This window comes from Triturus cristatus, chromosome 3_1 (assembly GCF_964204655.1).
Source record: "Triturus cristatus chromosome 3_1, aTriCri1.1, whole genome shotgun sequence".
Classification (NCBI taxonomy): domain Eukaryota; kingdom Metazoa; phylum Chordata; class Amphibia; order Caudata; family Salamandridae; genus Triturus; species Triturus cristatus.
The window spans coordinates 607,692,402-607,707,478 of record NC_140583.1 but is presented as its reverse complement, the minus strand read 5'-3'; the positions used below and the strand labels follow the sequence as shown (position 1 = coordinate 607,707,478).

At 47.8% G+C, this 15,077-nt stretch overlaps 1 protein-coding gene across 10 annotated transcripts in view; it reads right to left on the bottom strand.

Annotated features, from left to right (window-relative positions):
- Nucleotides 1–15,077, bottom strand: part of MEF2A (myocyte enhancer factor 2A) — a 707,982-nt gene that overhangs the window by 81,898 nt on the left and 611,007 nt on the right. For all 10 annotated transcript variants that reach the window (XM_085644526.1, XM_085644528.1, XM_085644525.1 and 7 more), the window contains one exon: nt 12,769–12,895. In XM_085644526.1, the coding sequence (XP_085500652.1) occupies nt 12,769–12,895 (127 nt within the window). The remainder of the gene's footprint in view (nt 1–12,768; nt 12,896–15,077) is intronic.

Here is a 15,077-nt window from a genome sequence, read left to right as displayed (position 1 = left end):
AATGCACCTCTTGTCGAACATTATGAACAAGTTACTTGCCTTAGGTAACAATATATCTGTAAGAGACATAGATTAGTTATGGATTACTCAATTTAGAATTACCCCCAGGCGTCAAACTGGATCCGGAGAATTTTTCTTCAGCAGTAGCCCTGCGCGTCGGTCGACTCCGCGTTAGTCATTGGCGTTGTGGTCGCTGGAATGATGTCGCAGTATCTACTTAGACGCCGCCCCTGTGCACTGACATCAGTTCTTTACAGGACATTCCACGCCAGAAGCACAGAGCCATGCAAGACACTGACCACGGGTGCACAAAACTAGGGCCCTCAAGGGAAGTCCCTTACCCTAGAAGTCAGTTCGCAGAACAGGGAGGATGGGTTGGGCAGTGAGGAATCCATAACTAATCTATGTCTCTTATAGATATATTGTTACCGAAGGTAAGTAACTTGTTCATCTGAAAGAGACAAATAGTTATGAATTCCTCACCTTAGAATAGATACCCTAGCAATACCAACTCCGGAGGTGGGTCTGTGAACCAAGTTCACACCAGGAAGTCCTGGAGAACAGAACGGTTCAGGTAGTAGTGTTTAGTAAACGTGTGCAAGGAAGCCCACGTAGCTGCCCGGCAGATGTCATGAAGGGGGACCCCACATCCTAAAGCAGTAGTGGCTGCTGTCGCCCTGGTGGAATGGGCGCACAACCCCACTGGAGGTTCCTTTTTCGCCAAAGAATAGCAGATTTTGATGCAAAGAACGACCCATCGGTAGATGGTTCCCTTTTGCACGGCCTGACCTTTGACGTCCACATAACCAACAAAGAGCTGGTCATCCACCCAGAATTGTTTTGTGCGATCCAGATAGAAGGAAAGCTCACGTTTTGGATCCAGACGGTGAAGCCTCTCTTCCCCTTTAGAAGGATGCGGGCGGGAAGAAGGTGGGCAAAGTAATGGGTCTGTCCTATGTGGAAAGAGGTAACCACTTTTGGGAGCAAAGAAAGCCTAGTGCGAAGGACAACTTTGTCCGGATGAACAGCCAGGAAAGGAGGTTTTGAAGAAAGAGCCTGCAGCTCACTCACCCTGCGAGCAGAGGTGATGGCGACCAGAAAGGTAGTTTTAGGTATCAGAAGTCTGAGAGGACAGTTATGTAGCGGCTTAAAGGGAGCGCACGTAAGATACGTTGGGTTCAAGTCCCATTGAGGCATTAGAAAAGGAATTGGAGGATACAAGTGAGTAATGCCCTTAAGGAAGCGATTTACAATAGGGGACTGGAAAACAAAAGGCTGGTCAGGAAGCTGAAGAAAGGCCGAAATGGCTGCAAAAGATGTCCTTTTAGAGTGCCCAGGGCAGAGCCATGCTGGGCCAAAGAAAGAATGAAGAGGAGAACCTCAGAAAGGAGGGCAGAAAGGGGATCCACAGCCTTTGCTGCGCACCATGCCACAAACTTGTTCCATCTACAGGCATATACCGTCTTGGTGGAGAGACGCCTGGCTGCCAAGATGACATTACAGACTTCGGGAGGAAGGTCAAAAGCGGTCAACTGTCGCCGCTCAATCTCCACGCAAGGAGGTGGAGGCTGGACAGGTTCGGGTGGAGGACTTCCCCTGCTGCTGCAACAGAAGATCCTCCCGAAGAGGCAGCCTGATCAGAGGATCGATGGCCATGTGCAAGAGCACTGGATACCAGACTCTTCGTGCCCAGTCTGGAGCCACAAGAATGACTTGGGCCTGCCGCGCTTGATCTTCTTCAGCATTCTGGGTGGAAGTAGTATAGGCCGAAAGGCGTATAGAAGACCGCAACTCCCCTCACGACGGAAAGCGCCGGCGAGCAAGTGCCGCCTTGGAAATTACAATGCGCAGAACTGCTGACATTGAGCGATCTCTTCAGTGGCGAATAGATCTAACCAAGGCTCTACCCACCTCTGAAAGAGAGCTTGCACCACCTCCGAGTGAAGACGTCATTCGTGATCAATCATGCACTGGTGGCTGAGTTTGTCCGCCCTGGCGTTCAGAGAACCTGCCAGGTGTTGAACCACTAGGGACATGCCCTGATGTACTAGCCACTTCCAGAGACGAAGTGCCTCCTGACATAGGGTCCACGACCCCACCCCGCCCTGTTTGTTGCAGTACCACATAGCGGTGGTGTTGTCTGTGAACACCTGCACTACTCTCTCCTTGACAGAAGGAAGGAATGCCTTTAGTGCAAGACGGATCGCCTGAAGCTCCAGAAGGTTGATGTGGAGCCTGGAATCCGCCAGAGACCAGAGACCTCTGATAGCTGTCCCACCCATGTGACCGCCCCACCCCAGAAGTGATGCATCTGTCACCACTGCAAACTCTGGATGGGGGAGGGGGAGGGATCTGCCGGTGACCCAATCCTGGTTCGTTAGCCACCACTGCAATTGGTGTGCAGTGCCCTCCGAGATCTGGACGCAATCGTAAAGATTCCCCTGATGCTGTTGCCACTGGAACTTCAGGTCCCACTGCAGAGCCCGCATATGTCACATGGCATAGTCCACCAGCAGGATGCAAGAGGCCATGAGGCCCAGTATCCGTGGGGTCATTCTTACCAAAACCCGGGACAGAGGCTGAAAGATCGGAATCATAGCCCGAATATCCCTGACGCGCTGCTCGGGAGGATAAGCCTGAAACTGCGCTGTGTCCAGAAGCGCTCTGATGAAAAGCAGCTTCTGAGAGGGGACTCAGGTGTGACTTCAGCACATTGATGGTGAACCCCAGAGTATGCAGGTGGCTGGCGGTAGTCTGGCGGTTGGAGACGACAGCCTGGGGCGAGCCCGCCTTCAACAGCCAGTCATTAAGATAGGAGAAGACTGGAACCCCTGGCCTACGCAGATGAGCTGCGACCACCGCCATCACTTCCGTGAACACCCAAGGGGCCAAAGGGGAGCAGGGTGAACTGAAAATGCTCGTGGCCCACTGTGAACCATAGGTAACGCCTGTGAGCTGGCAGAACGGGATGTGAAAATAAGCGTCCTGCAAGTCCAACGCTACCAACCAGTCTCCAGGGTCAAGAGCAGATAGGACCTGAGCCAATGTCAACATTTTGAACTTCTCCTTCCGGAGGAAGCGGTTGACGTTCCTGAGATCCAAGATAGGACGCAGGCCTTTGTCCTTCTTGGGCACCAGAAAGTAGTGAGAATAGCAACCACGACCTACTTCTGGGGCAGGAACTCATTATATGGCTCCCTAGGTCAAGAGGGCTGAAACTTCCTGTTGGAGAAGGGCCAGGTGATCCTCCGAAACGCGATGGATTTGAGGTGGCCAGTGGGCAAGGTGATGGTGAATCCTGCCACCCACTGGTGATTGGTGGCCCGGAAAAGTCGGACTAGGAGAACTTGGAGGCTGCTGCAGAGGGGGCGCTGGTGGACTAGCTCACCTGCTGGCTTCAAGACCCACAACGGTGGGCCCTACGTCCCCGGTCGTGCAAAGGCTGGAGAGCTTGCGCAGGCCTGTGGCTCTGGGTGGAACGCGGCGGGGCACCTCTTCCGTAGCCACAAAAGGTGAGAAAAGCAGACTGCACGGGGCGAGAGGTGGACGCGAGGCCCAAGGATCTGGCCGTAGCCCTAGAGTCCTTAAAGCGCCTGAGCGTGTTGTCTGCTTTGTCACCGACCAGGCGACAGCCATCAAAGGGCATGTCCATCACCCGAAAAACCAGTGGACCTCAGCCAGGCGTAGCGTCTAAGGGCTACTGACGTGGAAATCGTCCTGCCCAGTGAGTCGGCGGTGTCCAGCCCACATCGGATGGTGAACTTCGCTGCCTCTCTCCCTTCTGCCACTGCATGGGAGAGTACAGCCCAGGTATCCTCCGGGAATTGGGGCAGCACCTGTGCGACCGAGTCCTACACAGAGTAGGGTAACAGCCCAGAGACATGCGTTGTTCACTGACCGCAGTCCTAAGCTGGAGGAAGAAAACCTCTTCCCAAGGTGATCCAGCTTCTTGGATTCCCTATCAGGTGGTGCGGTAGAGAATGCGACCTTGGACATTGAGGCTTGGACTACCAAGCTCTTAGGGGTAGGATGGAAATAGAGGAAGATGTGGTCGCCCGGGGCCGGGCGGTGGCATTCGGCAATCATCCTGTGCACAAGAGCCCCTGTGTTGGGCTTGGACCAAGTGTCCAAATGATGTCCGTAAGGGCGTCATTGAACAGCAGCGAGGGCTCCGAGGAGGCCGCAGCCAGTTGAAGCACCTCTGTCAGATTAGTCCTCACTGCCACCGTAGGAAGCTCGAGGTTTAGGGCCTCGCCTGCTCTACGCAACACCACTGCATAAGATGCACCCTCCTCCGTAGCCACAGTAGGAGGAGATAGCATACCAAGGTCTGAGGAAGTACCCAGACCACTGGCCTCACCCAACTCCTCTCTCCAGTCCGGTTCCTCAAACTGGTCTTCAAGAGGGTCCTGAGACCCCTCCAAGTCCTCCTCACCTGTGAGCCACTCAGGGTGGTAGGAAACATCAGGGGTACAAAAGTACCAGTGTGCGCCGGTACCCTCATCAGACTACATTGGTCCGGCTCTGTGTCCTCATCGAGGGGGAGGCCGGGGTCGACGCCGGCGGGGGAGACAACCGGCGTCGGAGGCGGCTGGGGTGTTGTCACTGGATTCAGCCCTAGAGGAGGTGTCACGAGCTCGACCGGCACTGATCCTGATTCAAGCCTGGATCCTTGGGGGCCCTGTGGCGCTGGAGCTGAAGCCGCCGAGACCCCAACCGAGTCCACAGGGACAGAGGTCGCGCCGGCGGAGTCAGCCTGCCCGAAGATGGAATGTAAGGCTTCCTAAAAGCTTTAAAGCTAGGCAGGGGTCGTTCTGGGTCCCGGAAAGGGAGGGGAGACCAGAATCGACCTAACAGGCTCCTCGGGCAGAGCCGGATGACTACCTCCCGAGTCCCGTCAGCCGACGGACGGGGAGAACGCGATGAGAGACGATGCTTCTTCACCTTCTTCTTGTGCTTTGACTCAGACGAAGACTTCAATGACGAGTGGTGGTGGTGTCTCCACGACCTCCCTCTCAGCCGGGACCTCGAACGACACGAAGCGGACTGCCGGGCCTCGAGAAGCTTTCGGGACTACTCCCGCAAAGACTTCGGGTTCATGGCCCGGCAGTCGGAGCACGACAACTTCGGGTCGTGGTAGCGCTCTAGGCACCAAAGGCACACGAGGTGCGGGTCCGTGACCGACATCAACTTGTGATAGGAGTCACTAGCCTTGAAGCCGGTCCGACGTGACATCCATCTGTGCAACAGTAGTCGATCGACAAAAAAGGGGTCGACAATAGTTGCAAAAAAATGGAGTCAGAAAGTGACTCGAGGTACTGCTCTCTCCGGATCTGCACTGATTGGCACTGAAAAAGTAAGAACTCACGTCAGCGCGAGAGGGCGACGTCTAAGTAGATACCGCAACGTCATTCCAGCGACCACGATGCCAACGACGAACGCGGAGTCAACCGATGCCACCTATCGACGCGCAGAGGTACTGCGGAGGAAAAAATTCACCAAATCCAGTCTGACGCCTGGGGTCAATTCTAAGGTGAGGAATCCATAACTGTCTGCGTTCTATTGTAGTTGTTTTAGACTGGTGACTGCCTGGAATGCCACTTGGTCTAGGCAGAAGATCAGATTCTCTAGCTTTTTTCAACCTCGCACCTAACATTGATTCATACTTAATATATATGTAATGCGGTTTTAAAAATGTTTTTTATGGGATTGGATGGTTTGACAACACCAAATTCTTCTAAGTGAATGACTAAGTTCAAATAGTTTTCCTCCTTCAGGGGGAATGTGTGTGTATATACCTCACCCAGGTACCTGGGAGATTATTGGTTTGCCCTGTTCTGTGTTGCTGCTCCTTGGGAATATGAAGGACCACATCTCTGTCTTGACAGTTCAGGGGCTCACTTTGATGGGCCCTAGCAGCGTGCCAGGAACCAGCCGAGTGGCAATTGATCGGTTGGTGTATTAGACCATAAACATACTGGTGAAGTTGTCCAGGCCAAATAATTCTAGTCAGAGATGCTCCTTAAATAGTTCCATCTTGGTCATGTTGGTGGTTTCAGCTATGCCCACAATTCTGAGGATGTTGCGGTGCGACTGTGCCCGGAGGTCCTCATTCTTGGCAGCCACCACCAACAGTCCTCGCTCCACTGCCTGCAGTCTATTTAAATGTCTTCATTTTGGTCCTCCAGTTCAGAGATGCATTGCTCTGCTCCAGCTACACTTGTGGCATGCCTGTCCAATGGTTCAGTGAGGCTGTCTAGTCGTGTGATGTAGTTGTCCAGCTTTGCATCAATGGCACAAGACACGCCTTCAGTTCAACCAATAGGCGTGCAGTATCTTCCATGGGTGCTGATGCAATATCATTCCGTGACAATGGTGCCTCATGGCGATCTTTCGAGGCCTTGCACTAGTAAAAAGAGTTTTGTTTAGTGCTGGTAAGACTTGCCCATCGTGGCTCATTGTTTCTGTAGTTGTCCACAGGGGGCAGTATCTGCAGGAACAAGGATAGGAGAAAGAGAAGAGTAGAATGGCACCCCAGTGGTACTCGCTTAAGTGCACAATGTGGGTAGTCCAAGCAATACGATCTAAGGTGGCTTAGGGCCAGGCCAGCAGACAAGAGCATTTTCAGGCGAGGCCCAAGCACAAGAGACAGTGTCAGCAACAATGAAGAGAGGGTGGCGGCAGACTGGGCCAACGTCTCAGAGTGACAGGCAGTCGCATCTTATGGTCAATGAACCCATAGGGACGGCGAAGCGGAAGCAGTCGGTTGCCAGTGGAGGGCACATGCACATCAGGCCCTCAAGAGACTCCCAGCATTCAGCAGCAACTCCAGGGCAGAGCCAGCAAGTGCTATGGGTTGAGGCCCAAGTACAAGGGGCAGCCGTTGCAGTGTCAGGAAAATTGTAATTGCAGGCCAGTGCCTTAGTCTCTCAGGCAGTTGCAACATATAATTAGTGGGGCAATTAGTGGGTCCACGCTGGGACCACAGCAGCAGGAGCTGTTGGCAGTCTCACGGGGCCTCATCTGCAATAGGCCTTCGGGAGACACCCAGGGGCCTTCGCCTGGGGACCGTGAAGTGTGTTGAGCAACGACCAGAGGCAGAGTTCACTGCTGCACCCCTGCAGGCACATCAATCCTCGCCAGCTCCGCTAACGCCCTTCCCCTGCCACTCATCTGGGTGTACCCTTAGACACGTAGGTGTGCGGGAGAAGTAGCCATGGGAGCTGCTGCTGCCCACAAATGGTAAAAGCTGCATGCCCACCCAGGGAAAGGCTGCAAAAGGCGCCAACTTAGTCCACACTGCAGCCCTCTCAGGATTAATAGGTTCCCCTTCGCTCAAAGTCGGGTGTTGGATTGAAGTTTCTAGTTGCCCGAGTGGTGCAGTTAAGTGGCCATTTCAATTCACGGCAAGCCGCATCACCTGCTGAACTCCTTTTATTGACAAGTTCCTGGCTAAGATCCATGTCCAAATTCTCTGCACCTCCATAGATAGTGGTATTGATCTTGTGACAATTTTAAGCAGTGAATTGTGGAGATGTAGTCTGCACTAGAATTTGATGCGTTGCTACAGATGGCAGGAAAACCTAGAGCAGGTAACAGTGTTTACATAATACCCAATAGACAAAGGGCATCAGTAGCACGCATTCACTTAAGAAAGATAAAAGACCCATTTGAAGGTAGCCCAGGCATATGTGGAACAAGCATTAAAAAAGCAATAGGTCTCGCCTTTTATTAAGTTTAAGCCATTTGCTTCGCTATACAATACCATTAGCAAAGCAAATGGCTTTAACTTAATCAAAGGCGAGACCTATTGCATTTTCAATGCTTGATTACCCTGTACCTAAAACGCTTTGTGTCCAGGTCAAAAAGACTAAATATTTTTGTGTGTTCCTGTTGTCCCTCTATCTTTTGGGGTCTAAACATCCATTTCCTATTTTCAGAATGTTGACCTTAATCAAGTCTTTTCATTCTTCTGCCTTCTATTTTAAAAAAAAATCTTGCTTTGTACTAGAACAAGAAGTGAACTGAAATTCGAAGTTACACGAAGTTTAGGTGTTTGTGGACTAATGCATACATTAATGAATCAGCTGTAGTGGTGTATGCCTAGCTGAGTGGTCAAGGTTTGAAACGGCCCTTCAAACACCTCTGATCCGAAATCCTTAATCAATACCTTTATGAATAACCTGAACACAATATCTGAATGACATCATCAAACATCAACTTAACCATCAATGGAAATTTGCGAACTACGTGGATATGTAAGACCCAGACAACAGACAGTGCTACAAGGCCACACTAATGGCAGAATGGGCACTAGACAAATTTCAGTTACAATGCACTATGGTGGAAATTGCCACAAAAGTACATAGCCAGAGGTCCAAATGAATAAGGAACTGCCATGTTCAGATTAAGATCTCGCCTGAAGAACTGATTTTACAGTAATCAGTGTCTCGCTCCAAACTCTTTCACTGAAGGTCTAACAAGATGACATAGCCCCAGCTTATTGCTCAGCTAACTTTGCTTCCAGCAAGAGTAGCGCTGAATGCCATGTACAGACAAAATGCACAAGGACACAAAAAAAACACTTCGTAAAGGAGACAAAGGGAGTGAGACAATACTGAAGTAGCTGCCTTTACGCTGCCAGACTAAATGAATATGTTATAAGGATTCACTTGAAAAAAATTATTTTGTACAGCAAAATCGCCGCTTGGATACACACCAACGTGAGACATGTGAGAACAAGTGTGACCACACCTTAAAAGGCACTGGGAAGCAGAACTACAAGTATGGTATGAGGCCACAACAGAACATAAACAGGGTCTCACATCTACAATTAATACCGAGCTAAAGCGTTTTGAAATGGAAGTCCACCGAGAGGGTCATTCCTGCCCAAATAGGATGCAGTGTTATTTCCAAGACCTCTTTTCACGGTCTGAAAATAAATTCTAAGACAGTAAGTGCAGCTGTTTGTAACCACTGCTACCAACAGGGATTGTGTGCTCAAACGTACAGTGCTTCCCAGAAAGTCAACCGAACATTTCATTTTCTTCAGGAAGAATGTCAGCACTCAAAAACACTGGTTTCATACACAGTAATTAATCATAGACCTCAACGTTGCTATTAACACGTGTCTATAAACAAAAACATCCAAAAAGTTTAGTAGGCACTGAAAATACAACCTTAAAATACGTATATGACCAGTCAAGTGTAGTTGTAGGTACTCTGAAAAAACAAGTCAATGGACACACTCAGCTGACAAGTGGTGGGATAATGTTGTGTAACACTACAAACTAAATTAACTATTGTTTTAAAGCAGATTTTGCCTTAGACTGGGTGTTCAAATTAAATAGTGAATTGCACAATAACTTTGCACATGAAATAATTATCAGAAAATCAAATTGGTTGTTCTGGAGCTCAACAGGGTGGCCCCATAGTTGTTTCGTTTATCAGTTTTAGAAATACGATCTTCTTAACGAGGGCTCGGACATGAGCACAAAAGACTGCAAATCTTGTCAAGAGCCCTAAATTGGATGCATATTTCACAGGAGATCAGTATTTTAGTCTGAATAGGCTTTGTGTTGAACAATAAATTGTGCGCTCTTCTCTCCGTCCAAAAACAACAAATGTTTCCTTACAAGTAACATTATACCACATATGCTAGAAATGTATTAAAAAACGCCAGATTGATTCAGTAAAATAACTAACCATGTGCATCATTTGTGTTCGTATAAAGTTAAACAAGAAACATACCTACCTACACCCATTAACACAATCGTGAGAAATGTTTTCCTAAATCCTGTATTTGCAGTGATGTGTATATTAAAAGAGGGAACTCCTCCTGTGGAGCTACGCTTCCCTCACAAGCCCGCAGCGATTACCGTCTTGGAGCTGGAAACGACAACAAAGGCCACGCTGCCGGCCAACTTAAGGCGGAGCTGGGACAAGGCTTCTGGAATCTTACTGATTCCAAGAAGCCTCGTAAGACAAGAGTAGCGCATGAGCTGCTTCCGTCAGGCCGAGACCTAAAAAGTGTCCGTCTCCATTATAAATCAGCAACATTAGCATATTTGCACACAGTGATAGTACAGGCCCCTTGAGGAACGTGCTGCCATTCTGCCAGCTCAGAGTCCCACTGCAAGGAAAAGCAGCACATTTCCAGAGGTGCCGAATCAACTAGTTTGATGCCCAAGAGATGGGAGACACCAGCGCTGTGCACATCTATACATCCAGATATAAACAGACGGATGTTGACCTTGTAAAAATAAAACCTAGCACACCCATCGAATCTTACTTTATTTACCACTTATTAGCGATCTCCGGAACAGACCTTTGATCAAACCACTCGCTGTGTAGAAAGGATGAGGTCACCCTGTAACTAGGCAGTCAATTGCCAGGGCCCAAGGGGTCCTGAACAGTGAGGGGACCAGGAAATAGGCCAGGCCTGACGTAACTCAGGTAAGCATTCATGCAGAAGGTATGACCCCAAAACCTATGATGCACTGATAGGATAACATAGTATGGAGCGGTCAAGAGCCTCTAGAGGACTAGGAAACCATTCCAGCCATTGAAACCACAATGACTCAGGGAGTGACCGCTGTTGCAAAGCTGAAGAACGCAACCCATGCTGTAAATCTGGTAGAAGCAGCAAAAAATACATACAATACAGCCTTGCAAGACAGTGCCATTTTGGGTTTAGGTGATCTTCAGGCCTGGGAGCGGAGGCGTGTGGCGCAGCCCAAACCACAACACCCAAACAGCTGCGCACAGGAAGGCCCGCACAGGACTAACCTGCCCCAACTGAGCGTGCAGCCCAAACACCATGTGCCTAGTCCTGTCTGTGCTGGCACCTACAGTCCGAGTATGTGAAAAGCATATTTTGTATAAAAAGTGATAACTGCCAAACCAGCTTACCGAGTAATGGAGGCATTGTCTGTATTAGAATGCAGAAAAAATACAGGGGTGGTATCTCAGTTCCCTGGGACATAGCAGTATCTATGTCTAAAGACCATAGGCATGCGTTTTACTGTATTTTGTTCATGTTAATTATATCGATAGTAAGAGGCGAACCTCAGTTTGCAAGGACTGGGGGAAGGAGGCTATGTACAATTATACCCATTAAGACAATCCAAGTTTGGAGGTTAACGCCATGATGTCATGGATGTGGTGTGTATTATCATACAGCATCTTGTTTCCAGATCGATGTGGCCACCAGCACAAGGGCAGGGACCGGTGAAAAGAGCGAGACATACACCAGTGGGAACTGGTGCAGGGACGCACCAGTGCCATAGGACAGCCTGGCCTGCACCTTGGTGCTGGAGGATAGCTCATCACTCAGGAGATTATGAGAAAAACATTTTAAAAAACGCAAAACCTCCTTAAAATAAAAAAAAACCTTCGAACCTCGATCAGAAACGGCTAAACGCAAGCATTTACACACAGTTACTAAATATAGGTTTATCAACAGTTACATAGCAACCGGGGTAGATAGCAAGAAGGTGATCCAGCCGCGCCACAGAAAGGGGACATTACGCAAACTAATGGATGCTAAAAAGGGAGGGTGGGGGAGGGGTGCACGTGAGCGGAAAAAAACATGGCGCCTAATGTATACCACGGGCAAGAAACAAACGTACAGCAGGTCAGAGTTTCTGGAAGGAAACAGTGGTCCAATGATGACAACCTCATAGCACAGACTCGCTCAAGCACAGTTTTCCAGGCATGCTGAGCAGAACAGGATGAATGCGAGCGTGTTGTTCCTGTGACAGGGGCAGCCTGTGCATTCCATCTTCAACCACCTGAAAAGAACGGGTCTGTGCACACACGGTGTACCGCTGGGGCCAATATTTGTATTTGAAGCAAATGTTTCTTAATGGAAGCAAGAAAACACAGGGGACACAAAGTGCCACAGTCCAATGGAAAGAGTAAACATTGCATTTATTAGCAATTAATTCAGCGTGTCGTTAAACAAAATTAACTAGCGCTCGCCAGGCATCCGCTGTTTATTTTTGCATCGCGCTTTAACTTTATTTTTGCATCTCGCTTTCACTTTAAAGACGCGGCGCCCTGTCTGCTTTTTTGTCTGGCCCAATCAAAGAGCCAGACTGGCGCGTGCAAGGCAGCGTGACGAAGCTTCTGATAAGAAACTTCGTCACGACAGCCGTAATTCAGGCGAGACAGTCCGGGTGGGCCGGTCAAAAAAGGGAAAAGGAGGCACCCTGGAAAGCTTATTCCCAATTGCGGCGCACCATTTAACATAAACGGTGACGCAAGTCAATGGGAATAAGGGGCGGGGCTTCAAGCCCTTTTCAGAAAGTACTCATATGCATTAAATCTCGTCGAGCTACGCATGTGCGCAGCAACGCTAGGTGAGACCTAAAAAGGTGTGAAAGGGTAATCAGAGCTAAAGTCCAATCAATGCTGAAGTACAGTTGCTCTTCTGAACGACAGATTTTGAACACTATGTCCTGTAAACCTGCTCCTGAACGCTCTGTCTTGCTCCTATTCTGTGCTGTCCTGAAACCCAGCTTGGAGTCTCAGTTCACACAGAAAATACCATTAATACAATGGAGAAGTCAAATATTGGAAAAAGGGAGCAAGAGACAGACTCAGGAAAGTAATGGAGAAAGAAAAATAAATACAAACTAATATACAATATTCTTAAAAATGCAATCTATGCCACACCAAGTACATTTTCATATTCAGGTATATTCAAAAGTGTGAAATAAAAGTCATGGTCAGCATCTCAAAAGAGCACACTTCTAAATCCATTACCAGTGTTGTAAGCAGTAGGCATAGCAGAGTACAGCAGTCCCTGTGGGGGCAAGCTTGGGGTTGTCACCGACACAACAGGAGTAGCAAGAGATTGTGCAGACTGAGACGTGTTTATCCTTTGGGTGTTCTGAAAAAACATAAAATAACATTTAACATTCTAGAACAGTAGTAAAATATACTAGAGGTCGTTCTATCAAAAAATTGCATTCTAATGCAAATCATTTTTTGGGTGTTGATGATGTAATACTTTGAAGTGCTGCAAGTGGCTGGCAATAAAGGTTATATGCATAATGCTAGCCTCCGTGTCTTTAATGAAATCCAGATGATTCTCTCTACACAAACTTGGAGAATCTATATTCTACTGCAAAGCAGGATATCTTGTATAATAAAAATATAGGAGGAATACGAAACAAATCAACATTCCTGGAATAGTACACATTTTAAAACAGAATTGCAGAAAAATGGGGCTACCATTTCACGTTGCATATATTAAATGGTATTTTGGTATACAACCAATTTGACAAAACCTAAATGAGCACGCAAAGAATAGATTTAAAGCCATAAATGCAGCAATAAAAAATGTGTCACTGACCTCGGTAAATCGTCAAAAAACTGGATTTCATTTTACTGTCTCCTTATTCGCTAAATTGAATCAGAATGCTTCAATTCGTTACCCTGTGAGCCGCCACAGATTCACAGGCTAAACACAGGCTAAACTCCTGAAATCAAACGTCTTCAGCAGAACGGGCTCTCTTGAAATGACTGTTTGTACTTTGACCTTTCAGCTGGACGCAAATACTCCCTCATGTGCTGCATTCGAGTGAATGTACAGGAATGTAGCGATAGATGAAATAGGAAACTTTATGGTTCCAATTTTACATTATTATGAGACAGTCTTCATCCCTTTCCCCGGGTTCTTTTCAATGTACACACAGTCTCTAGCATACCTTAGAATGAAAATAGAATACTTTTGCAAATTTGTGTTGAAGATTCAATAGTTGTGGAGTTCATCAGCATCATAGATTGAATATTGACTTTGAGACGTTTCTAAGAATCTTGGCTTGAATGACTAAAAATAACTATTTGCAATGCCAGTAGATCAGGCCTTGGCAAGTCAACTTTTTTTTTTTACATATGCAATGAATAGTAAACAAGCATTGGCATAGCCAATAGGTCTCGCTTTTGGGACCTTATAAGTATTTAGTTATGCAGCACAATATCCTTGGTGCAACAACAACTGTTGCATGGCTAAACACTTATAAGGTCCCAAAAGTGAGACCTTATTGGCTATGCCAATGATGGTTTTAAATGTGGCTCTACCCTCAAGGTTATCCCCAACAGTGAGTATCATGGTGCCAGCTATTGTCTATCACCAGGAAACTCCTTGGGGCCGTAGCGTGCTTAATTAAAAAGTCAAATAAATAAGCACATGCTTATTGTTTATTTGTCCTGGGCAAACTACCATACCCAGTACCTTCCCTCGACAACCATAATCCACTTGTCCAAATTAGTGATATTTGAGTTAAAAGAATTTATTTACATTCCTGGTGAGGCCTCCCCTGGAAGAACTCACCGCTCCCCTGTTTGTCAGGATTCTTGATGCAGTGGCAAGAAAAGGACATACTTGATTGGCTCTCTCCCACGCTGGTCTCAGCTTTTTAAAATGCATTGCAAATGCGTATTTTAGGAAGACTTACTTTCTGAACACAAACAGCCGTGCATCTAAGGACTCATCAGTAACACGTGCACCTGCGGCCGGGAAGGAGTGCATGTAAGACTGAGTGAATGCTTCTAGAAAGGAGATATGTGGTAGCCCTCTGACCTTACAGACACCCAGCCACTAGTCTGCTCATAAAATGCATCAGTCCTAGCGCTGCACGTCTCTTATTAGACTACTCTAACGCCTACTTTGAAGTGAATCACTTTAAAGCCCAGGACTGAAGCCTGGCACAGCCAATAGGTCTTCATTGCAGTTATAGAATAAAAACTGTTTGAGAAAAAATAAGTGTTTAAACTAACGACTTACAGTTTGGCTACAGCTCCTTAATGCTAATAAATAAAGGACTGTGCTACATTAGAAGACTTGCAACTTTTGAACTGTAATAGCCCATTTACTCTCTAAATACAGTGGTGCGAAGTATTGGGAAGCCTATGGGAAGGCTTTAACCCCAGATGTAGATACAGGATGTCTCGGTTCGAGACCGTGCATGCGCGCTTCCTAGAGCCGAGACCTAAAAAGCTATATGTGACCACAAAGAAGGCCCTGCATGTGCCACTGTTCACCTAGTGGATGTTTAACCTACACAGCT